This window comes from Nothobranchius furzeri, chromosome 18, assembly GCF_043380555.1.
Source record: "Nothobranchius furzeri strain GRZ-AD chromosome 18, NfurGRZ-RIMD1, whole genome shotgun sequence".
NCBI classification, from domain to species: domain Eukaryota; kingdom Metazoa; phylum Chordata; class Actinopteri; order Cyprinodontiformes; family Nothobranchiidae; genus Nothobranchius; species Nothobranchius furzeri.
The window spans coordinates 22,284,907-22,310,200 of record NC_091758.1 but is presented as its reverse complement, the minus strand read 5'-3'; the positions used below and the strand labels follow the sequence as shown (position 1 = coordinate 22,310,200).

General features: G+C 40.9%; 2 protein-coding genes and 1 long non-coding RNA gene across 4 annotated transcripts; 2 read left to right on the top strand and 1 right to left on the bottom strand.

The window, feature by feature from the left end:
- Positions 1-3,266: 3,266 nt before the first annotated feature.
- LOC107392068 (uncharacterized) lies at positions 3,267-7,098 on the bottom strand. The gene is made up of 3 exons (XR_001573749.3): positions 6,963-7,098; positions 3,572-3,774; positions 3,267-3,481 (listed from the first exon to the last, which is right to left on the bottom strand). It is a non-coding gene; the product is annotated as an uncharacterized lncRNA (long non-coding RNA).
- Positions 4,480-8,325, top strand: nceh1a (neutral cholesterol ester hydrolase 1a). The gene is made up of 5 exons (XM_015969631.3): positions 4,480-4,955; positions 6,070-6,325; positions 6,429-6,498; positions 7,090-7,261; positions 7,335-8,325. Exons 1-5 carry the CDS (start codon positions 4,713-4,715, stop codon positions 7,938-7,940), a joined length of 1,347 nt encoding a protein of 448 aa, XP_015825117.3. The 5' UTR covers positions 4,480-4,712; the 3' UTR covers positions 7,941-8,325.
- A 10,526-nt stretch (positions 8,326-18,851) lies between these two features.
- Positions 18,852-23,925, top strand: LOC107392066 (TNF superfamily member 10). 2 transcript variants are annotated; one of them, XM_015969630.3, is made up of 6 exons: positions 18,852-19,121; positions 20,127-20,270; positions 20,566-20,608; positions 20,724-20,831; positions 22,922-23,154; positions 23,235-23,925. In XM_015969630.3, exons 1-6 carry the CDS (start codon positions 18,912-18,914, stop codon positions 23,442-23,444), a joined length of 948 nt encoding a protein of 315 aa, XP_015825116.3. In that variant the 5' UTR covers positions 18,852-18,911; the 3' UTR covers positions 23,445-23,925. The 2 variants fall into 2 exon arrangements, with proteins under 2 accessions (XP_015825116.3, XP_015825115.3); XM_015969629.3 differs by having other exon boundaries at positions 18,853-19,121; positions 20,563-20,608.
- Positions 23,926-25,294: the final 1,369 nt, after the last annotated feature.

The following is a 25,294-nucleotide window of genomic DNA, read 5'->3' as shown; positions in this document are numbered from 1 at the left end:
TGTGTGTGTGTGTGTGTGTGTGTGTGTGTGTGTGTGTGTGTGTTCAAGATGCTGCCTGCAAACGCCTCTAATCAAAGAGTCCATGTCCAGCAGAGCAGTGCATCCCCCAGGTCAAAGGTCAGTGCACAGGGAATTTAGTTGTTCACATCAGTGTGTGACATTTAACTTTTCAACTCTCCTTGTGCTGACCTGCAGCCAGCTTGGTGCTTTTTTTTACTCCAGTCTTCTGTTTGCATGAACCAGCCATTTGCCTCTGGTCACAGAAGATCATCATTCTTGTTCAGGATCCTCGGGAGGCCAGTGGAAAACTTTAGTCTGACAGAAAGAAGATCTGGGCTGCTGATGGAAAGATTTAGTAATCAAGAAAAGGAGGAGTCCTACAGAAAAGGAGAGAGGAAAAAAAAGGCTGACAAAGAAATCTTTTCCCTCTTCCGCTACTAGAACATTCCTACATTTCTACGTGGCCGAGTCACACAGTTCTTCTCATTTACTGTAAAACAATCATTTTTAAGTTGTTTAAATGTACAATAAGTAAGAGTTTTACAGTGAAATTATCACAAAACAGTCTAATTACTCAGTTCTGTTGAAAGGAAGGGCACATTTAAACAGATTTCTTGCACATCTGGCTGAGGTTGTCAGTTTTTCTCTCTAAAAAAAAATAAAGAGAGACATAGCAACTGTTTACAGCCGGTGAAGGTTGTCGTATCTGCTCTGAACTAAGGTTACAGTGCCGGCATTTGTAATTCAAGTATATAGTGAAGCAGGCAAGAGGCTAACATTGAGCTAACGATGCTAACAGTGAATGAGCAGCAAATAGTCAGCTTTAAAAATATCTACTTTTTAAATTTCCAATGACTCAATATTATTATCAACTTATTGAGTATGGCTCATCTTCGCTTGTCATCTAGAATCTTCTAGTGCTGATCAGGGAATGGTGAGAGCCATTAAAGGTGCAGTGTGTAAGAATATAGTGAGAAAATCCCAAAAGAGTCTAAAGTTTCAGTCATTTTGAAAGGAAGGTTATACTGAAACATATTTCATGTCCAACTGGCTGCTGGATTGTCAGCTTTTCTCCTTTCAAAACAAAGGAGGGAGGGACGTAACTACTGTTTACCATCAGTGAGTGTGGGGTTGCGAGCTAATACTGCAGCGCTGACAATTGCAATTTGACGACAGCCGGCAAAAAGTTCCAGAGTTGTTTAAAGTGGTTGCAGTAACCAAATTTTACCACAGGACATCATGTTTACTTAATTTCTACATAATGCACCTTTAAACTCACTGAGCAGCAGTGGGAAAGTCACTTGATTATTTTGAAACGTTGGCTGCAGTACCCAAATGTGACCACAGGATGTCATACTTACTTCATTCTTACACTTTTCATGCATCTGTTCTTCTTTGCTGTCCTGGAGAGCAAATTAACCCGCCACACCTTTTGTGTTGAACACATTCATTTTCTAATGTGATCTAGCAGAAAACTCACAATCAAATTGCGTCTCAAAGCAGAACAGGAAATCCAGGACAGATGATGTCAGAAACTGAATATTTTATCTGTAACAGAGCATATGACCAATGTTTCAGCACATCATTTGAAGGATTCTGCCTCTTCTTTTACACAAGACACTTTTCTTCATTCTACAAGGAAACAACAGTCCCTTCAGAAATGGGGATGTGATGCAGAAAAGGCAAAGCAACAACCAGCTGTCCTCCCGTCTGTGGCAGCCTGAGTGTTAGGACGATTTTGGTTTCTGTGTCATTTGCATGATCAGTTCCTCAGTTCATCATGTTATGCACAATTTGACAAATCAGGGTCATTTTTGGTCTAAACCAATAATAATAATAATCTTCATTTTACAAGGCTAAGGTGTTGTTTCAGTGGCTGGAGTCGGTCCTTCAGACCTCTGGAGGAAAAAAAGAGTTATTGATTTAAGTTTCATTTCCTGTGGATGATTTTTTTTTGTTTATAAAGATTATTAATTGCATCATCCATAGAGTCTTACTTTAGTCTTTATCTGCTACATTGGGGATTTCCTTTCCTTTTAGCTTTTGCATCATTCTGTTTGATCAACTCATATTTTCATTTTTGCAAAACTCCTTCTCTCGGTTTTGTTCCTTCATTTCCCACTTGGTGTCGCTTTCTGATCACCCTGCACCCGCGTTTCGTCTCTTCATTATCCCTAGAGGTGTGCATGCTCCTGTCTTTCTCACATCTTTGTTGTCAGTCCTGGATTGTTCTCTGCATCACTATTGGATTTCGTTTGATCTAAAGCCGCCTCTTTCCATTGGAAGATCATTCAAATTGTCAGAGGACAAGTGAAGATATTCGGAAGAGTTTTAAATGCTAAACCTTATATTTGCTTGTAAAGCAGTTTAATGTCAAACTTCAGTCAGTGAAAGCCTGCTGGATTTGGTTTTAGATGAAAATGTTAAACATCTAATAACAGGGTAACCATGACGCAGAGAGACGATGCACATCAAAGCAGGAATTCTTCATCCATCCAACTTTCTGAATCACATATTTTTCTTCTCCTGACAAACGTGTACGGCCTCGATCTCAAACTCACACAAGTTTCATGCAAATGATTTTCCCAGAAGTTTTTCCTTTTGAAATGTATTTTTAGTGTAGCCTGTAATTTCTTTGCTTGCAGCATCATTTGCATTCTGGTTGGATCCCGTTTCCTTTTGGAGCACCTTTAAAATCCGAGTACCAGATGCAGAGCAGTCGGCTCAAACTGCCGTTAAAGGAAGCAGCAGAGAGCAGACCGCACAACAAGACAGGACCTTCTCTTCTGCCTCGTGCATTAAGTCAAGTTAAATGACCATAAGTGTTATTCCAGGCAGTGACATGAGACTGGGGCCCTGTTTCTGCCCTCCATACCGCAGACTGTGGGGAGATGCCAAGGCAGCGCTTGGCAGAGAGGGAGGGGGAAGGAAAAGAGGGATTTGAATGCACACTCTTTTTTTTACACACTCATAAAGGCACCTATATCAGATTTACTATTTCAGCTTCCTGCTGACGCTCTCATTCAGGGCCTACAAAGTGATCATGCATGGCATCCTTTGAAGATGAAATGCAGATTCTGGTTAGGATTTAGAATTTCAAGAAGACTGCAAAAGTTTCTGAGCTTTGAACGTCACAAAAATGATAATTGTAGATGTGGTTGCTGCACAGTCTTTAAAGAAGATTTACCAGCTCTCTGATGCACATTGTCACACTGTCTCACTAAAATCTGCACAATTATTAATTCTAAAAAAAGCATAATTGCATATATTTTAGACACTTCAAAACATCAGAAGCCAGTTTTATTCATATCTCTCGAAACTCTTTCTCTGGCACTTCTAAAGACTAATCTGATATGGTCTGGATGTCCTGCTGCTATGTTTTGGAAACCAGCACAGCCCCAGAGGTCAGGTCCTCATCAGTCTGATGTTTTTTCCAACACAAGGCCACTGGGGACCAAACTGTGGCCATTTAAACATTAAACTGTGGGAGAAAACAGGGAGATAAATGAGGACACATACAGAAAAAGGCAGATGACATTGGAGCTCTTTGAACTCTCCGTTTTGCCGTTACCGTAACGTCCTTTGCATTCCTCGGAGTGTGACCCACTTCACACCAAATTTTGAAACCCGGCCAAGGGTTGCCACGCTAGTTTTAGTGGGTTGTCATGCATGCCACATAACTGCGCCATTCTGTTTAAATCCTGGCTGGGCACCCTCATGGCATGACTTCCTTTTTCCCATAAAACACGTTTCCTGTATGGGTCACTGTTGCAACTGTCAATAAAAAAGTCAAACAATCAGCAAAAATGTTTCACTTCAGCCTAAAATCAGATAAAATACCCGTGGCAACTTAAGTCTGAATAATAAGTACACACGTGAAAAACCTGCTAGAGCAAACACGGAATTTACAAAACAAATAAATCAGAACTTTCCTCAAAAAGTCACCATTTGAATGAAAGATAATTTAAAGTTTATTGTTTCGTTAAAATTGAGTCATACTTATTCCTTATTGAGCAAACAATAAAAAAACTTGTAGCTAAATAAATAATTCAGTTGTTTCCCTAAAGAAAAACTAATTTGGTCCTCTCTAAAGTCAAGTAATTATACATTTGTCCAAAGTGTTGCTTTGCTTTTACAGTTTATTTATTTATTTAAAAAATCTTTTTTTTTTTCACTCCGACCGGCATTTTCCAACATGGCGACTCATAAATCAAACAGAATTGATGGATCAGTTTGATTAAAGCTGAAGTGGTCAGTATGCAGCTCTACACTGCCACACTGTGGGCATATGTTGTCATTACAGCTGGAAGACCCTCGTCTCAAGTGGTTTACAATCTCCGAAAATATAAGTGAAAGAAAGAAAGAAAGAAAGAAAGAAAGAAAGAAAGAAAGAAAGAAAGAAAGAAAGAAAGAAAGAAAGAAAGAAAGAAAGAAAGAAAGAAAGAAAGAAAGAAAAAGAAATTACACGCGCAAACGTGTTCACAGGAATTACATCAATTTCAGGATACGAAGTTGCCTTGCCTTCAAAATAAAAGTTTCAATCTGACTATCTTCAGGGAGAAAAGTTCTAGAAAGTGTTTGGAAAAACTATAAAAATATTATGTAAACTACTTGTTTTATTTCATGAAATCTAATATTATTTGAATATTTCCCACGAATGTAAACATTAAATCAGAAATCAAATTTTATAACTTGAAAATCTTTCACCGGAAATGGTAGATTTTCCCCTGACTGCCAATTCCAGCCCCATTCGGATCAGCAATAATAAAGTGTCTGCGGTCCGTCAGTCAGTGGAAATACTGATCCAGACGAGGATGGGTGTGAAGGGGCTGGTTGTGACAGTGCTGCTAGCTGTCTTCGTCGCCTACTACGTCTACACTCCGCTGCCTGACGCCATCCAGGAGCCCTGGAAGCTGTTGTTGGTGGACGCAGGGTTCAGGACAGCCATGCACCTGGTGAGAATTGAGGTGTTTCTGATTCATGGAAGGTGTCTCTTTGCACACGGGATTTGAAGCCCATGCAAGTGCAAGTTGCTGAGGTATTTTTAGCTGCTCACGAGCTAAACACGGTGCCACATTTAGAGTTAGACTGGGCCTTTGCTGCAATTGCTCAATTAAAGTTTTGCAATAAGCACATGTGATCTTTTTCCAGAGAACATTTTATACTTAAAAGTCAAAGTCACGTGAGTAACCGCCCAGGATGTTCCAGCATGTTTTAGTTGTTTCCCTGCTCCAACACACCTGATTTTAACAAGCAGGTGACTTCTGGATGACCTTCTGAACAGGTCAACTGGTGTTGGAGCAGGAGAACGACAAAAACATGCACCACTGCTCAGATGTGTTTCTCTGAGAACAATGCCTCTAAAGATGATTTATTTTACTGATTATATTAAAGTGAGATTATACATGATGGGTGATTATGCAATGGATGACCTCTGTGGGTGCAAATTTATGGTAAAGTTAAAGTATTTTCCTGGACCTGAATTGACCTTTGTTCAGCTTTTAGCCACACATTCTGGAGTTAGTGCGCCACAGATAACGTTCCACTGTGCAAAGAAAAGGCGTAGATGAATATGACCTGGAGAAAAACTGCATTTTGTGGACTAAAGGTTATTTGAAACACAGCGGGTCGGTGTGCAAGTCAGCCTCGTGCTGTAATAAAAAGGTGTTGTTTGATTTAAAAAGTATATAAATCTAAAGAGATGATGGATTATCTTTTTATCTGCATGCTGCATATGCAATGGTGCGCATGATCACTTGTGCTTTAGATCCTAAGTGAGCTGCCCCTCAGCATCTACAGTAGGACAAAACTCCTAAACTGTCTGCTTCAGCCGTGTTTCTCTGGTGTTTGGTCAGCATTTGTATTGAGGCGGTCTCTAGGGGGCTGACGGTTATTAGACACAGAGTAGATGAACAACAGTGACTGGGTGAGATGTCAAATCTCTGATGAAATGATGACTTTTCCCCCTGTTCTTCCCCCAATCTGCTCTTTGTCTCTTACTTTATATAATAAATCATTTTGTGCCCTTAAAGATACTAAAGATTAATAAGATGCCTTTCTTCTCTTCAGGCTTCTTTGAAACACCGGCTGGGTCTGGATCACTACATCACATCAGTCAGACATTCAATAGAGGGCTTTGAGAGCACAGCGAAGGGCCTTTTGGGCTCTGGGGCCAGCGGGGGGGTCATACCCGGAGTGAAGGTTCGTGACACCACCTTTGCCGGGATCTCCGTGAGGGTTTACGAGCCTCCGGCCGGAGGAGAGGGACACCTGAGGAGAGGGCTGCTGTATTTCCACGGAGGCGGCTGGGCTCTCGGCAGCGCCAGTGAGTACAGTCGTGGTTTCTTCACAGCAGGAAAGGAAGTAGAATTTGTGACTGAAGTCATAATAAGCACAAATTTTGTGTATTTTTATGTTTTTTTCCACAGAAAAGGGGACGTATGACAACGTGAACCGCATGGTTTCGGATGAGCTCAACACCGTCGTGGTCTCTGTTGAGTAGGTTTACTTTTGTATCTATGTGCATTAAATTCAATCAAAACGGTTCTAGTGCTCGACCCGGACTGGTGCTACATCCGGTTCCGCAATGGTTCTTTAAAAAACTCATTACATCGCTTAAAAGTCCTCTGCCGGAGGATCCAAGTGTAGGGAGACAGTTAATCTTCGCAGGTCAAAGGTTGGTCTTGTTATTTCAAATAAATGTTTACATTTCTGAACTCCGTTTGAAACAACAGTCCGTGTTTGTGAAAGCTGTCCTGATCTCTGATCAGTGTTGGTCGACGCAGCTGCAAACGGGAGTTGTAAAAAGCATTAAAGACAGCTTTTGTTAAAAACAGCTGGTGGTAATAAAAGAATCAACAGTGTTTGTAAATATTAGTTCAAACCGTGTTTTTAAATTCAGCTGAAACGCCGTTCTGACCTGCTTCAACTACGCTACTGGTGAATACAAACACACAACCTACCCAAATTCCGCAGGTCCAAGTGGAATTACCTAGAATTTAAAAATGCCGCTCCTCTGGTTTTTAGTCGCCGTGAGTCGCCTCCTGCTCACTTTTGCTTTTTACCCACATTTGTGGTCTGTGTCTGTAGGTATCGCCTTTATCCTGAGGTCATCTTTCCAGAGCCGTATTTAGACTGCCTCGCTGCTGCTAAACATTTCTTATCCCCAGAGGTTCTGGCAAAGTACTCCGTCGACCCTGAACGTGTGGCCGTGTCAGGAGACAGCGCTGGAGGAAACCTCGCTGCTGCAGTCGCTCAGGAGGTACAGGCCGAAACCATCTCCCGCTCTGCTGAAAGACGAGGTCACTGAACTGTGTGTGTTGGTGTTTTCCCAGGTTTCTTTAGACGAGAGCATGACTGTGAAGTTCAGCGTCCAGGCTCTGATCTACCCGGTGCTCCAAGCCCTGGATTTCAACACGCCGTCCTATCTGCAGAACGAACACATGCCCATCCTCCCTCGCCACACCATGGTGCAGTTCTGGCTCCAGTACCTCGGAGCTGACCTGTCCCTGCTGCCGCAGCTCGTGGTGAACAACCACAGCGCCGTCGCCTCAGAGCTGAGGCTGAGGTTAGACTGGACCACCCTGCTCCCTCAGAAGGTCAGGAAGAGCCACAAGCCTGTCACTGTGGAGAAAGACTCCCATGGAGTTCTAAAGGCGGTGCCGGGGTTTCTGGACGTCCGCGCAGCACCTCTGTTAGCCAGGTCGGAGGTGCTGGCTAAAACCCCACGGGCTTATATACTAACATGTGAGTTTGACGTGCTGAGGGATGACGGGCTGATGTACGCTCGACGCTTACAGGACGCAGGAGTCTCTGTCACTAGTGAGCACTACGAGGACGGTTTCCACGGATGCTTCAGCTTTATATCCTGGCCGATAGACTTCGATGTAGGAAAGAGGGCGGTGAGGGGGTACATTAACTGGCTGCAGAACAACCTGTAACAAATGACATAAGGGCTCCTGCATCATCCCGGCTCATCTGAGCTCAGGGCTTTTATCCCACACTCATCGGTTAACACTGTGACCAACAAAGCCATAGAAAAAATCATTCCTACAGCCACTGATGCATTAGTTATTCAGCAGCTTTTGCTCTGACTCCTAAAAGGCTGTCACTTGTTTCCTTGGAAGCTAATTAATGCTAATTAGCCTAAATTACAAAGCAAAGAAGCTGTGCTGTGGTGTTTTACCACGATGCTAATCTGAGCTGTCACTACCCTGCAGCATCCAATTAAGATAAAATTTGTCCAAATTGTCTGTTTTGTTTAGTTTTCTACAAGTTGTTTTTCCTCGAGTAACGCTGGACGATTAAAAAGCACTTTTCCTTTCATACATTTGCACTGTTGTCTTTAGTTTCTCAATAGCGGCGAGATCAGGAAGTTTTCGTCTCACAAACACTCCTGAAACTTTCTGGAAGTCCAACGAGACACTTCCTCTAAAGCTGAACCCAGAAAAATCTATTTCAGACTCTTGAAAGGTTTTCTTTATGGTGCATTGTTGGTGGGAAATTAGAATGAGGTAAATAATAAAATTTTCATGTCTGCCTTTTTTTTAACTTTTTTAATTTAACTTCCTAACTGTTAAACTGCTCCAGCTACCAGATCAGGCTCTACTGGGGTGAGTCAGTAACAATGCCTCCAAAAAGAAACAGTGTTGCTGAGGAGGAACTGGAAGAGATAAAGAAATCACTGAGCTTTATGTCAGAAGAAATTACAACAGTCTCTAAACATCAGAAAGCGATAATGGAATTAGTGGAGAAGGTTAAAGTCCTAGGAAAAAAATGAGGAAAAGGACAGGAAAATCACCTTACTGGAAATAAGAGTGTCAGAACTGGAACAATATTCAAGAATAAATTATGTAATAGTGACAGGACTTGAAACAACACACCAAACTTATGCAAGAGCAACAGCTACAGAGAATGGAGAACCACCTGAACAAGAATTAAACAACTAAGAAAGGCTGGTAATGGACTTCCTTGGTAGCAAAGGGATACACCTACAGGCCAAGGACATAGACATAGAGGGATGCCATCCTCTTCCACGTAAAAATAAAAATCAGAAACCTGCAATCCTTAATCAGATTTATGAACAGAAAACACAAGAAAGAACTGCTTAAACAAGGAAGGAAGCTGAAGGGAACCAATGTATATGTATATATATATATATATATATATATATATATATATATATATATATATATATATATATGAACACCTAATCAAGAAAAATGCAGACATTGCAAGGCAAGCAAGACTTTTGAGAAAGCAAAAGAAAATATAGTCAACATGGACTTCAAACTGTAAGGTATTGATTAAACTGAATGGGTCTCCGGAACAGGCAAATATTCTGATCATTAAGGAACTAACAGAACTAGAAAAATACACAAGTGATAAATGAGTATATAAAACAAGTTTACAGAGTATGGTTAAGATCATCAGAATCTATGCATCCAAACTTATTTTGGACACTGTAAAAACAACATGGATAACTCGGTTTGATATTGGTCTTGATTCAAACTGTCAAAAATCACTCAACTGAAATGGATACAGATAATAAAATATATGATATTGACAATAAAATAGATGGAATTTTATATGAATTAAACATAAGTTGTGATTATATTGGAGAAGAACAATTGAACTGTGGAAGAATGACTAAGGACACAATGTCACTTATCCACATTAACAGTAGAAACTTATTTCCTAAGTTATTATCAAATATTATTTAAATAAATTCAAAAACAAATTTAGTGTGATTGCTGTAACAGAGACTTGGCTCAAAGATGATATGATGGATGAAGTACAAATGGAAGGGTATGAACTTTATTTTGTAAATAGAAAAAATAAGAGGTGGTGGGGTTGCCCCGTACATTAAATCAGATCTAAAATGTAATCTAGTTAAGGAAATGACAATGATGGAAGATAATGTTATGGAAATTGTAACTGTAGAAATCAGCAATGAAGCTGCTAAAAATACGTTAATTAGTTTTGTTTATAGAGCACCAGGATCATGTATTGGGACATTTAATGAAAAAATTATTGAACTGGTTGATCACATTAAATACAAAACATTATTTCTATGTGGGGACTTTAATATTAATTTAGAACATGAGGCTGGACAGATAACTAAGGATTTTGCAGATTCACTGTATAGTGTAGGTTTATTTCCCTTGATAAACAAGCCAACCAGAATTACATCTCGGACTGCAACAATCATTGATAATATATTCACTAACAATAAGGATGATTTCAGGAAAACAGGGATATTAATGACTGACATTAGTGACCACCTACCATCGACATATACATTTTGGACAATGGGTTTCCATAGGCTCCAATAACACGTTTTCGAGGCCAAATGGGAGGTGGCCACCACCGCCATTTTGACCGTGTCACAGGTTCCGTCAAGCCCAGACAATTCCACAAAAGGGAAGAGAGGTGGAGCTGAGGGTGGGGCTGTAAGGCTGAGATCAACTGACGACACCCGGTCGAACTAACTACAAGCTAACCTGAAGCTAACCCAAAGCTAATGCGGAGGTGGGAGCTAAGCTAACGGAGGTAGCAACCTAGCTACAACCGGAGTTAACTGTGCACAGCACCAGAGCTTCTGAGTCAGAGATACGCCGGGCAACCGGGTGGAACACAGAGGTCTCCCGAGACCTCCACAAGCCGGCAGAGTCTGACTGTGAATTTTCATATTTGCCGCCCAAGGGGAACTTTAGAACATACCATCTGGCGAGGGGGAGGTTACACATACCCTCTACTTTTAACCTCCACCGTGGTAGTTGAAACCTCCCCTTCGCGTTGGCTCGGTCCAAACTCGACCAAAGACGAGGCAGCTCCCGCCGTTCACTTCATAGAGCCGGTTTTTAGAGCGATCGACACATCACTAACGTGTTCGCTAGCAAGATGGTTAAGGTTAGGATAGGGGTGAGGGGAAGGTTAAATAAGAGGATAAGGTCAGGGTGAGGTACAATGGGCTTGTTTGGTGCCCTGGCTGCGGACATCCCATCGCGTCAGTTTTACACTGCATTGGGATCTGCAGTCAAATAAGGGAAAAACCCCTTTTCGCACATAAGTAACGAAAAAGGGCACTTTTGGCGTCAGGGGTCTGACGTGGAGGGTGGCTGACCAAGCGTTTGTTTTTGACACACTGGGAGTGAGAATGTGTTGATTGAACATGTTCTACACACACACATATATATATATATATATATATATATATATATATATATATATATATATATATATATATGCATATGTATGGGTTTCTTTTTGAATACTTTAAATTGTCTATTGATGTACATGTTCAATAAAGAAAGAAGAAGATGAACTGAACAAAATTAAAAACTGGTTTGATATAAATAGATTGACACTGAATCTTAAAACAAATTTTATACTGTTTAATGATAAAAAGAACAGTGATGTGTCATTGGAAATAGATGGGATTGCAGTTCAAAGAGTAAAAGAAACTAAATTTCTTGGAGTTCTTATTGATGAAGACTTGTCATGGAAATCCCATATTAGTTGCATTAAAGGTAAAATTGCCAAATTCTCAGGAGTATTACATAGAGTCAAGTTTTTACTGACTAATTCTGGTTTGTTGGCATTGTACAATTCACTGATTGTTCCATACTTGACTTATTGTGTAGAAATCTGGGGAGCGACATACAAAAACTATACACAACCCTTATTTATTTTACAGAAAAGAGCTCCTGAGAATCATCAATTATAGTGGCTGTAGAGATCCATCAAACCCATTGTTTATTAAATATAAATTACTGAAATTTCATGATTTAAAAGACTGGAAAATCATACAAACCATGTATAAAGCCAATTTAGGTACTCTACCAACAAACATTCAGGGGATATTTGAAAAGAGAACTAGTAATTACATGCTGAAAGAAACTGATGTGTTAACAAAACCTTGATTTAGAACTAAAATTAAGGAGTGGATTATATCTGTAAATGGTGTTAAATTATGGAATAACCTTAAAAGGGAAATTTTAAAAACGCTGTAATTTAATATATTCAAAAACTGTACCAAATTGAGTGTACTAAATAATTATGAAAACGTAAATTAAATCAATGATCATGATCACACTGGAATTTAGAACAGGATAAAGTTTAAAATGAATCTGTATGTGTGTCTGACAAATGATAATTATATATAAATTGATTATTTCTACTGGAAAAGGGGACATAAATTATAAGATATTTTTCTTCATTCTGGTCCTTTTCGTACAAATTTGATTTTTTTTATGTATTTCTTATTGTTTATAAGTTTTATTTGTTTTTATTTTGAATGAAATAAACAAAGAAAAAAGAGAAAGTTTCAGTCATCATACTGTTTGGTTTTTCCTGTGGTCTTTTGGTATTGAGAGTGTTTTCTGGTCACATTTCAGGTTTTATTGAAGCTGTTTCTTATCCTTGCTGTTTATCATTCCCAGGAGGGTGTACATGTTCAGTCTGCTGCATAATGAGACTGAGAAAAGTGCATCATCCTGCAAAATTGTACATTAAAAACAAAGAGTGAATAAATGCATATCGGTCTGTGCTTTTTATTCCTTCCACTAGGGATGTTCAGTTCTGTGCTGGGAGGGCAGCATGTTTTAGTGGTTTCTCTGCACTTAATTCAGTGGTTGAATCACCTGTGCAGCAGCTCATCAGGCTCTGCAGAAGCCTATTAATCACCTACTGATTGAAATCAGGTGTGCTGAAGCAGGGTTGAAACTATAACATGCTGGATACTGACCCCCAGGCCTGGAATTTAATGCAATTTACCAACATAACAGTAAAATAATTTTACATTTAGCTGACAATAAGGAAATGCATTCACTAGATACGTCATACAGACTTGTACCAGTTTTTTATTTCATGATTTTTATTTTAAAGACATTTATCTTACATTTAAACGGCTAAAAATGTCTACATTCTTAACATTTAAAGCAACTGTGTATGTTATGAAAAAGTCAAGCATCAACTAAGATAAAAATTAATGTTCACTTCCTCCCTGATCAAATCATTAAACAGGTTAAATAACATTATTTGGCATGTTTTTGTCCTGTTATTACTCCCCATCAGTGCTGGGAGTTGATTCAGCAGCGCCCCCTGTTGGACACAAGCCCTTTTGGCACTGCTGCTAAATGCTAAAGATTTCTGCAAACTTTAGCTGCACTTGCAAGGCTATTTTTTACACACCTCCATCGATCTGGCTCTGGATGTTTAATATTTAAAATGGACAACAATTTGAGCAATAACTAAAACAAACGTTCCTAAAAGCACCCCTACCCTGGGATCAGAATATGATCCTGCATGTAATTTGTTCTACACACTGAGGATGTGTCATTAAGTCCCATTTTTCCGCAGCACTATCTCAATCTACACACAATGAGATACTTTTTTCTGCTATCTCTGTGTCAGATACGAGCCAATAAGCATCTGGGATCTATATTTAGGAATTTAGGGAGATTCCATGACTGCTTAGAGGAACTCAGTGAGGGGGAGGCCTCAGGGGCAATAAAAGAGGAGCAGGGGGTGGATGGTGCATCCTTTATGTCTAAGATGCTCAACTGTTGAAAAGTTTATTTCCTGCTTGGATATTTCAATTCAGTTCAAAAATACTTTATTAATTCCAGAGGGAAATTGATTGCTGTAGTAGCTCAGAATAATAATAATCAAGTCATCAAAGAGTTATTGTACATTACAATGGCTGTTGGCAGGAAGGATCTCCAGTAGCGGTCAGTGTTGCAGCGAAACTGAAGAAGCCTCTGACTGAAGACACTCTTCCGTTGTCGGACAGTCTTGTGAAGAGAATGCTCAGGGTTGTCCATCATTTTCTTGATTCTCTGGAGAATCCTTCTTTGCATTATCTCCTCCAGCGGTTCCACAGTCGTCCCCAGAACAGAACCAGCCTTTTTTATTAGGCTGGTGAACCTTTTCAGGTCCCTGCTTCTGATGCTACTACCCCAACATACGATGACTGAAGAGATTACACTCTCAACAACAGACTTGTAGAAGATGTGCAGCATCTTGCTACAGACATTGAAGGACTCAGGGCAGTCGGCCAAGTCCCTTCTTGTAAACGGCTTCGCTGTTCTTTTTCCAGTTCAGTCTGTTGTCCAGGTGAACTCCAAGGTATGTGTATTCCTCAACCACCTCCACTTCTTCTCCCATGATGGAAACAGTGTTCGACTCCACCCTGTTTCTTCTGAAGTCTAAAATCATCTACTTTGTTTTGTTCACGTTCAAGGTCAGATGATTGTTTCCACACCATGCCACAAAGCGCTCCACCAGCTCTCTGTACTCAGCTTCCTGTCCATCTCAGATACACCCAACAACTGCAGAGTCATCTGAGTATTTCTGTAGATGACAGGTCTCTGATTTGTACTGGAAGTCTGAGGTGTACAGGGTGAAGAGGAATGGTGAGAGTACAGTCCCCTGTGGTGCTCCAATGTTACTGATCGCCTGGTTTGATGTGCAGTTCTTCAGCCTCACAAACTGTGGTCTGTTTGTCAGGAAGTCTTTAATCCAGGCGACAGTTGAGGCCCCCACCTGTGTCTTCTGGAGTTTCTGGCAAAGTACATCACGCTGAATTGTGTTAAATGCACTGGAGAAATTAAAGAACATGACTCTCACAGTGCTGCCTGCTTTGTCCAGATGACAGTGGGTTGGGTGAAGCAGCTGGATGATGGCATCTTCGACTCCAACTCCATGGTGATAAGCAAACTGCAGCGGGTCCTGATATGTCCTAGTTTGCTTATTCAGGTGGACCAACAGGAGTCTCTCCAGGACCTCCACGATGTGGAATGTCAGGGCAACCGGTCTGTAGTTGTCATTGACTGATGGGCGAGTTTTCTTTGGAACTGGAACAAGGCAGGATGTCTTTCACAGGACTGGAACCTAGTCGTGGGCCAGGCTGAGGTTGAAGAGGTGCTGCAGAATCCCACAGAGATGCTCTGCACAGGCCTTCAGTACTCTGGGGCTGACACCATCTGGACCTGCAGCTTTGTTCCTGTTCAGTCTCTCCAGCTGCCTCTTCACCTGACTTCTAGAGACAGAGAGGTGGGAGGGGGAGGTAAATGGGGCAGCAGCATCTCCTGACTTGGTTGAAGACAGATTTATAGAATCAGAAGAGTCCATGACTGTGTTAGAGGACAAAAGAGCTGGCGTGTGACAGGAAAATGTTGGATCAAAGAAGGATGGGATGTCTGATTGGCTGGGGACAGGATGCTGGGTTTGTTCCTGAACTGAACCTATTGAAGATCTTGTTCAGTTCATTAGCTGTGTCCAGGCTGCCATCTGTGCAATCCTTCCTCTGCTTGAAGCCTGTGATCTTCTCCATCCCTGACCAGACATCTCTGATATTGTTCCTCTGTAGTTTGTTCTCCAGCTTCTTCCTGTATGCCTCTTTGCTGTCTCTGATCTTGATCTTCAGTTGCTTCTGTATTCTCCTCAATAATTCCCTGTCTCCCTCCTTGAAGGCTCTTTTTTTCTCATTTAGCAGATTCTTCAGTTCACTGGTGATCCAGGGTTTGTTATTAGCGAAGCATCTCACTGTTCTGGTGGGTATGATATTGTCCACACAGAAGTTTATATAGTCAGTTACACATCCAGTCATGGCATTGATGTCCTCTTCATATCCTTGGCAGAGAGTCATCCAATCTGTGGTCTCAAAACAACCCTGCAGGGCTTCTTCATCATCCTGTGACCATTTTCTCACAGTTCTTCTTGTCACAGGTTGCCTCTGAACAAGTGGTTTGTATTCTGAGCAGATAAAAACAAGATTGTGATCTGATTGTCACAGAGGAGGTCTTGTTTTGGACATGTATGCATTCTTTACATTTGCATAACACAAATCCAATGTCTTGTTTTCTCTGGTGGAGCAGCTGACAAACTGTTGAAATGTTGGAAGTGTAGAAGAGAGCAAGGCATGATTAAAATCACCAGATATAGCCACAAATGTATTGGGATGCTGGGTTTGTAGCTTAGCGACAACGGAACTGATGGCATCACATGCATTTTCAGCAATGGCTGAAGGTGGAATATAAACGGTTGCCAAGACAACACTGGTGAACTCTCTTGGAAAATAATATGGCCGACAACTTACTGCCAAGAGTTCTACATTTGGCTGCAGAGATGACATTTCACTGACACATGACCTGTATGGCACCTTCTGTTGTTGACAAGCACTGCCACTCCACCTCCTTTTCTTTTCCCGCTCCTCTTCAGATCTCTGTCTGCTCGTACAGTCAGTAATCCTGGCAGAGAGATGCTGGAGTCGGGGATATGGTCCTGCAGCCACGTCTCAGTGAAACACATAACACTGCACTGCCGATACTCTGGCTGAGTCCTTGAAAGGGCTTGGAGTTCATCCATCTTGTTGACCAGTGATCTCACATTGCCCATTATGATCAATGGAAGAGATGATTTGAATTTCCTCTTTCTCTGTCTCCGTTTTCTCCCACTCTGCACCCACGCTTCTTGCGTTTTAGCTCTTTGTGGCTTCAGTTGAGGTATTATTTCAGCCTTTCCAATGTTAATCAGCTGCTCCCGATTGTAAACCAGTGTGTTGCCATGGTTACGCATCATAACAAATGCTCAAAAAGTGAAATCTTTAATCCCTTCTAAGCATCCTTCGATCAAAGGCAGCAGCCACTGGCTGAACACCCTGAGTTTTACCCAAAGTGCTCCATTTAATTCTATTCTTCATTCAAAAGGAACTTTTTTTGTTTTATTTTGCATGGAACAAACTGTGCTTCAGACACCAAACTGCTTCAACACATATTTATTCTCTATGCAGAGCGAAGCAGCTGGAAATCTTTACCTGCCTTTGGAGACTAACGTAGAGACAAAGATCTCAGACAATACCTTTATTTCTCACAGTTATCAATGAAATGTTCAAATTCCATAAATATTAAGGTATTTAAATCCTGCTTTGTGTGTGTTTATGTGTGTGTGTGATCGTTCAAGATCAGCAGCTGACTGACTCCACATAACAGATGAATCAGACATGAATAGATTGATTTTAAAGTACTTTTAATTTTTATTTTCCACCGGGGCGCTAGGCGTGCACGTCTCTCATCGTGTCATCTTTCTCGCCTGAGGCCAGAAAGCCGTAGAGTATCACTTACCTGTTTCATTCGCCATCTGTAACAAGCCTGGGAACTGATTTCCTTCAGGGAACTCAGGAGACTCTTGCCACTTCTTCCGCTCAGAAACAAGTTCTGCTATAGTCACCTAAATGTTTTTCTTGAGAAAGCTTGTGAGTGAGTGATACTGATGTTGGTCTGTTCCTTTGAGTCTCTTTAGTGCAGCGCATTGATGACTGAGCGTTAAGTCAGTGTAAATGCTTTAACACAAGTTTGGATTGTTGGTTCGGCCCTCCACATCCAGGAGGGGTTCCACTCCCATTTCCTCACATCAACAATGGAACAGGGGTTAAAGGTGACAGAATGAAAGCCCAGGAACCTCCAGGAATCACTCATGGTTCACTTCTGTGAACTGAATGACTCCCATGTGACAAACACAACACCGCAGCCATAACAATCACAGCTCATTTGGTAAAAAATGAAAGTGAACTCATGCAGATCACCTCACAATAGGAGGAAGCAGGGAAAAAAGAAACTTGTATTTATCTGTTTCACAACTACCTGCTCAAACTCTCGGTTTTTCTGCCCAGATACATACATAAACACACTCACACACACACACACACACACACACACACACACACACACACACACACACACACACACACACACACACACACACACACACACACACACACACACACACACACATAAATAAATACACATACATACTGATTTTTGATTGTTAAATCCATTTAAGTTAAGAACAATTACTGAAACCAATCTGGCGCGGAAAAGTATTGACGCCCTTGTTAAACATATACAAACATATGTTTATATACATATCTATGGTTCTGCAGGCCTCACAAGGTAAGGAACATCACTAACAGTCAAACATGGTGGTGGTAGTGTGATGGTCTGGGGCTGCTTTGCTGCTTCAAGACCTGGACCACTTGTTATAACTGAGGGAACCATGAATTCTACACTTCAGCAGAAAATGAGAATGTCATTGGAAACCCTCCAATGTGGCTGAATTCAGGAAGAGTAAGACAAAACTCCTCCGGTGATGTGACAAACGTGTTAGCAGATGTCTTAAACACTCGATCATAGTTGTTGCTGCCAAGAGTGTCACAACCAATGACGTTTTTTGGGCCAGTTACCTTTTTCAAACAGGGACAGGTTGGTTTGTGTAACTTCTATCCCTTAATAAGTGTAATGATAGCTTGAGAGTTTGTGTGATTTAAAAATCAAAATTATATGGGAAAAACTCTGTAAGGAGGAAAATATTTCTTCACAGCTTGTGATGATGAGACACTTAAAAACACATGTCAGGATGATGGGTCATCCTTTAACTAGAGTCAACTTTTTATGGCGTTTGCTAATTATTAACGGACTTCACCGTGACTTTTTAACCTTTAAACCCAAAAAGAAATAGTTAAAGAGTTAAAATTATTTTATAGAGATGAACATGGCATGTGACATTTGGCCTGGTGTCTTTAAAGATTTATTCCCAACACAGATTAAGAAAAGTTAAACATTATTGACATTATTGTTGGTTGTGACTATTTCTATTATAGTTAGAATATTTTAGGAATCAGTTTTTGATCAAAACATAATTGAAAAACCTTCAAGTTTGTCAGAAATTTTAAAAATATTTTTGTTTAATTTCTAGATTTTTTTTATCTAACAGATTTGTTTAATCCTCTGAGCAGCAGAAGCATTAATGCTCCTGTAGTTCCTGCTTAATAACAGTGACATCTTGAGGAAGTTGAAGCCCTTCATTCCTCCTCTCTGCTCCACCTACAAGCTACAGCTCTGTGTAGCTTCATGCTTCCCAGCAGAAACAGAATCTTTCATCTGACTTGTCCTGCTCACTGGTTGGGATTATTTTTGACCCCTCGTCCGGACACAAACCCCTCTGGTATGGCCATTTCTGTTTCCCTCCAGTGCCTCGGTCTCATTATGCTCGCCGCTGTCCTCCTGCAGACCGTCGCGGTCGCCGTGAGTTTCATGTACTTCAACAAAGTCCTGAACACGGTAAGCATGCGTTTGACTTTGGCTTCGAGTCCATGAGGCGTTTTAAAGAGACACAGCTTCAAGTCGTCTGAACATTAAATGGTAACCTATTATCCACAGAAAGCGCCATTAAAAAGCTTAACGTCGTGGCGTCCACGAACGCGCCACATATTGTTTTTTATTCAATTACGGCCCGAGAAAAATAGTGAGACGTGTTCATGTCCCTCGGGAATTTCTGCTTAAGGCAGGACAATATAGGAGGCGGTGGAGCGAGTAGATAAGGTAACAAAAGGAGGAAGTGACACATAAAAAGCTGCACATTCTCACTTTTCAAAACGTCTAAAGTGAACGTGACAAGTCTCAGATAGCTCCTCAAAGACGCTAACTCTCAGGTGTTTGAGCTAAGACTGAACAAGCCCCGCCCACTGCCAATCACACCTGGGACCACTTAAGGGATAATTGCCTATTAATTCCAACCGTGTCTGTTTTTACAGGCAGCTGCAGGCTTGTTGCTTTTTCTAAAGAAGTGGCAACCTGTTGCATGTTAGCTGTCTTATAAAAGCCAACACAACTTTAAAAGAGGCTGCTTCCAAAGAAATTAATAATCTCAGAAATTCCAAGAAAATTCCAGGGAAAAATCTAGACGCTCAGCTCAGTTTTTTTAGCTGTTCTCACCTGCCTAACTCAATGTTTCTACAACTCGTTATTTCATTTGCTTAAATTTTATTGCTTAACTTTTTTATTTTTACTTTTATTTGCTAATTATTAAGAATCAAACAATTGAAAATGATCAAGGAAAACACTTTTACCTAAATCTAAATTCATAATATATATAAATGTTTAGGAGAGTGACAAATTTTCGTGCAGTGTCAACAATTAAAACTGATTTGTATGGTGTTTGTATTCTAACATTATAGATAAACTGGTTTGATTAGATCCAGATATGCTTTTCTTTTATTATTTACAAACTAGTATAACTTTGTATTTTTAAATTTTTTTTATTTTTTGTCTTTTGCATATTGACAGATGCAGGAAAACTTTTCCCGGAGCAGTGTGTCCTGTCTGATAAACGCAAAGCTGGAGTCGGAGGTCGAGGATTCACCAGCCGAGGACAGAAAAAGTGACCCGTGCTGGCAGGTCACACAGCAGCTGCACCGCCACATAGAGAAGGTTTTGACTCACTTTGTTTTAATGATCTTAGACAGGATTTATTCCTACTTTTATTATTATTTGTGCAGTCCTAAAACTCCGTTTGTAGATTGATGATAACAACTGGGGAATCTAGTTCTGACCAAAACGCTGACATATTTAAAAACAAGACCGACAACTGGTCGATTCCTGATTGATAAACAAATGTTGATTAATTAACTTAGTTGAAATCTCATTGTTTTCAGCATAGTAGATAACATATCAGCCTGTTCACTTGCTGTTTCCTCTGCCTCTTTCTGTGTTTTCCAACCAGAAGATTGCTGACAGATTCCAGAGGGAGATATCCACCGCTATGAGAAGTGAGAACAATTCCTCCATTGATGAGTAGTGAGCTTATGTATGACTTTTACCACAGAAAAGGCCCTCTGGTGAGCTTTACTGTTCTTTCCCCTCGATGTGTTTGTAATCACACAGATAAGCTGACAGGGGTGCTGCCAATCTTGGTCCGAGGGGTCCCACTTCCTAAAGTTGCGGCCCATGTGACCGGCGTGGCCTTGTCCACCAAGGATCCAGCAGCAGAGAGTGAGAATGGTTTCATTTAGCTGGAGGCAAAATGTTTAGTATAAACTACAAAAAGCTGTATGAGATGTACGTTTCTTTATTTTAGCACCTAATCTTTATGGAGCAACAAGTAAGGAATTAGCTTCTGGGCATTTTGCTTTTGGATTAAGTTACCTGCTCATACCTGTGTCTGTCAAGACCTGCAGACATGCTGCTGCCTTCTAATGTGGAGAGGTAGGTTGTTCCAGAGCCAGCAATCGCAAATGAATGGTCAACTCTGCTCTTTCATCTGGATCTGGGAATGGCTAAGAGGATCTGGTTGTTTGACCTCAGGCTTCTAGAAGGAGAGCGGACGAGTAGTAGGTCATGGAGATAAGATTGGGCCAGACCGTGAAGAGCCTTGAATACAAACAATAAGAGCTTGAAGTTGATCCTATACTGGACAGAGAGCCAGTGGGAAGAAACAACACCACTGTAGATGTAGATGGTGGAGGGAGGACTTATTTAAACCCTTACATGAGGAAGTAGTCAAGGCGTGTTGTGATGGGAAGTATGAAGGGAATAGGTCTTTACTTAAGCTAAAAGTCTGAGCTGAAAGAAACTGACTTGGACAACTGAACTGATTTGAGTCCAAAGTGAGCCCAAGGTTTCTCACAGAAGATCGACTGATTGGTGCACAGGAGCCGGGAGTGCTGTCAGGGTCCAAAGCCTCCTTCATATCAAACAGGTTGACATCTGTTTTATTTTTGTTAAGACACAGAAAGTTTGAGTTCATCCACATTTTCGTGTCATTTAAGCTGTCATTGGTTTAACTGTAATGGAAAAATAAATGTGGAAATACACTAATAGCACCAATTTTAACGAGAACAGGAGAGGGCCCAGAATGGGACCCTGAGGAACTCCACATGTCATTTGTCCTGATGCTGAGGAATACTGGTCTAGCTGTACGGAGAAAGTTATCTCTGCCAGGTTTAGAGTTTAATCCACAGAAAGGCACGTCTTTTAACACCTACATAGTGTTCGAGTAAAGATAAGAGGATGTCATGATCAATGGTATCAAAAGCAGCACTCGGGTCCAAGAAGATCAAATCAGCAGAATTCCCTGAAACAGCAGACAGAAGGAGGTCATTGTAAAAACATTAAAGACATCTTCTGTACATTAATTCTGTGTATTTTGTCAACTTGCATTACTTGGTTCTTTTTAAAAACATCTTGTTTTGCTAATGTTTCAGCTAATTTCTATAGCCATCCTCAGAGCTGTGGCAAAGAACAACTAAAGGACCAAAAATCCACAAAGACAAGAACCAGTGATAACTTTTCCTTACATCAAAGGCATAACAGAAAAAACAATAGCAACAATCAAAAAAATAAAAATAACCACACACACCAACAAAAACATATGTAGCAGTTAGAAAAAGACTAGTACACGCAAAAGACAAGATATCAGCAGGACAAAAAAGTGGAGTCAATTAAAAAATCCCACAGAGAAGGAAGTGATGCCACCATCATCAGCAAAACTCTGATGGTGGCTATAGTAATTAGCCGAAACGTTAGCAAAACAAGGTAAAGAACAACTCTTTTTCTGCGTTTTAAAAGAACCAAGTAATGCAAATGAAAAAGACCAATTAAAAAGGTTGTCAATTTTTTCCCTGAGTTTCTTTGACAGAAACAAACTTGGAAACATGGACGTAGTTTTGATTTTAGAAGTGGGGGGACACAACCGGCATGAGAACCAAAAAATTTGTGTAAAACCGCAGCCTAGAGGCTCTTCTATGCAATGTCAGGAATGCAGAACTGTCCAGTGCACAGGTGGCAGGAATGACCGATCACACGTTAGCAAGTACCAGCAGAGCCAATAGATGTGCTTATGGACGGTTCTGATGGAAAACAGGCTTCAGCACAAGCGGTTGTTTTCTGCTTGGTCCTAGCGCTCAATCAGTGTCTATTTAATATAGAGTAAAATTTACTTTGGAAAAAGTGTGTGTGGGGGGGCATGTTCCTTCTGTCCCCCCCCAAAAGCTACGTTCATGCTTGGAAACATGGTGCAACTGCACATCAAGGACTTAAGATTGTAATGACTTTGAACTTTTGGATGTTTCTGATCGTTCCAGGCTCGTGGAACAGCAGGGGGTACTTTGGGGAGCGTATCTTATCATGGGAGGGCCAGAGAGGTCTGTCCTTCCTGCAGAACATGGAGCTGAAAGGAGGTGAGTTGCTGGTGCCCAAAGCAGGCCTCTACTACATCTATGCCCAGACCTACTTCAGACTCCCTTCTATGGGGGAGACAGAGGAGGACGGGTCAGAAGACGAGGGAGCAGAACTGGTCCAGTACATATACAAAAAGGTGAGGCGTTTTACTTAAAAAAAAAACAATGGTGAAGATGATTGATTATAATGAAGAATTCTGTTCCTGTTTTTGTGCAGATGAGCTCCTACACGGGACCTATCTTGCTGATGAAATCATCCCGGAGTGTCTGCTGGCCCAGAGGTCAGGAGCCAGGCCTCTTCTCTCTGCATCAGGCCGGCACCGCCTTCCTTCAGCCTGCCGACCGCCTTTTTGTCACCGTTAGCAACGCTAGCACCACGGAGATGGACGGGAGGGCAAGCTACTTTGGGGCTTTCCTAGTGGGATAAAGGAAAAAAGTGAAATGGACACGAGGTTAACCAAAAAATCAGGGCTTTGATGACAGCACAAGCAGCTGTCTGAAGATAAGACCAGATGTTAAAAGAAGTGTTTAAAAAGCGTCTTACGGACCATGCTGCTGCAGGACTGTGATATAAGGTTGCTTTCTATTGAGAGCAGTGATTTGTATTGACTGCATGTGAAACAGTCCGAGCCAAGTTGCCATTCCCAGGTAATAAAGTGTTTAAATCGGGCGTGTCCAAAGTGCAGGTCAGGGGCCATTTCTGGCCCTCGAAGGGGTTTTGTGCAGCTCCCAACTGCATTTCTAGACTCATGAATTTAGTCTCTCCAGCAGGCTGTGGATGTAGAGCTACATTTTTATGTTCAGTGTTTCACTAATATGTTTACTGGGACCTATTTTGAGGAGTAAAAGTGAAATATCTACATAATAAAACAATTGCATTGTTTATTAAGGAAATAAATCATGTTTTTGTGGCCCGTGAGGACTACTGTCTTGCCAAATTTCGCTCTTCTCTTGAAAGTTTTGGACACCCCTGGTTTAAGTGATGCTAAATGAGCATAAAAGCATGTCATAGCTCAAGTTTGCATCATCAGTGTTTGCAAGCTTCCAAACTGCTTAAAGTACTAAAGGGTTAAATTAACTTTTTTAGAGTCTTGAATGAAGGCATGTTGACTGTCGAGTTTCCAGAGCTCTGAGGGGGAATCACTGACATCATAGGCATGAATTGTGTACCTACAGTATTTTTAAGTAAAAAGCACAAAACCTAAATGGTCCCACAGTTACTTGGTATTTTATCATTCTCTATGTGATTTTGTGAATGTACAAATTTCATTTATTTTCTCAGGGTGGAACTGTGGCAGCGATATACTGTGCAGGTGTTTCCATTGTTTCAGTAAGCATTACATTCCAGATTTGTACTTGCCTGTGCACTAAATAAAATATATTTATCCAGTTGTGTCTCCAGCCCCCCTTTTGGAAACCTGGGACCCCCACATCCAGAGTCTGTGGCCATTTTGTTATTCATAAAAATGAAACGTGAGAAAATCTCTCCTCAGCACACATGAACACACAAAGGTGAAAAAGTAAAAAACTCTTTTATTTCATGTTGTATTACATGTCTTCATAATATGGCAGTGAATGTTTCAGCGATAACCGTCACTCCTCAAACAAAACATTTTTACATTAGAAAAGATCAAAAATCAGGGTTCAAGTAATGCCCAAACAAAATATACACTTTTTTAAGCATACATACATACACACACACAGGAAGAGAAGTCATAATTAAATGTGTTCTAGTTCACCTGCTATTTTCCTGGTTTGAGCGGAGAGCCAAGGTGTTTGTGTGGTCAACCCTAGTCCGTGCTCTTTTTGGTCACCAATACTGGTCTAAACAACAGCCAAGACGGTAAACAATAACAGACGACACACAGCCTTGGGAATCATTGGAGGGCTTTGATGTGATTGTGAAAAACACAGAAACCTGATAACAGATCTAAAGTAACCTTCAAATAAGTCTCTGATCAACTGGGCCCATAAACGTGCGTGTGTACATGTGGTGGTTAAAGGTCATAGTATTATGTTGTTTGTGAGAAAGTATGGCTTCAGTTTATTTTTACAATCATGTAAAATCTTATCAAAGCATACGTGTATTTTTAAGACCTATGATGGGAAAAATGTAAACAACCGAGCACGACAGCTGGGGAGCTCATGTTGATGCTATTGCTATGGAAACCAAGAGGAGTTTAAGTGTAATTCAACGTATCAATCAGACTAACTTACCATGAGCCTCCCCACAGATATTAAGTCTCACACACTCAAACGCAGAGCCAGGGAAGTGCT

What these genes read in the sequence shown, in the direction of transcription:
- LOC107392066 (XM_015969629.3), top strand. Translation starts at nt 18,912, where the DNA reads ATGCTTCCCAGCAGAAACAGAATCTTTCATCTGACTTGTCCTGCTCAC. An exon ending in TCAACAAAGTCCTGAACACG is followed by an intron (nt 19,122 to 20,126) that starts GTAAGCATGCGT and finishes GCATATTGACAG; the next exon opens with ATGCAGGAAAACTTTTCCCG. An exon ending in TGCACCGCCACATAGAGAAG is followed by an intron (nt 20,271 to 20,562) that starts GTTTTGACTCAC and finishes TTTTCCAACCAG; the next exon opens with AAGATTGCTGACAGATTCCA.
- nceh1a (XM_015969631.3), top strand. Translation starts at nt 4,713, where the DNA reads ATGGTAGATTTTCCCCTGACTGCCAATTCCAGCCCCATTCGGATCAGC. An exon ending in TCAGGACAGCCATGCACCTG is followed by an intron (nt 4,956 to 6,069) that starts GTGAGAATTGAG and finishes TCTTCTCTTCAG; the next exon opens with GCTTCTTTGAAACACCGGCT. An exon ending in CTGGGCTCTCGGCAGCGCCA is followed by an intron (nt 6,326 to 6,428) that starts GTGAGTACAGTC and finishes TTTTTTCCACAG; the next exon opens with AAAAGGGGACGTATGACAAC.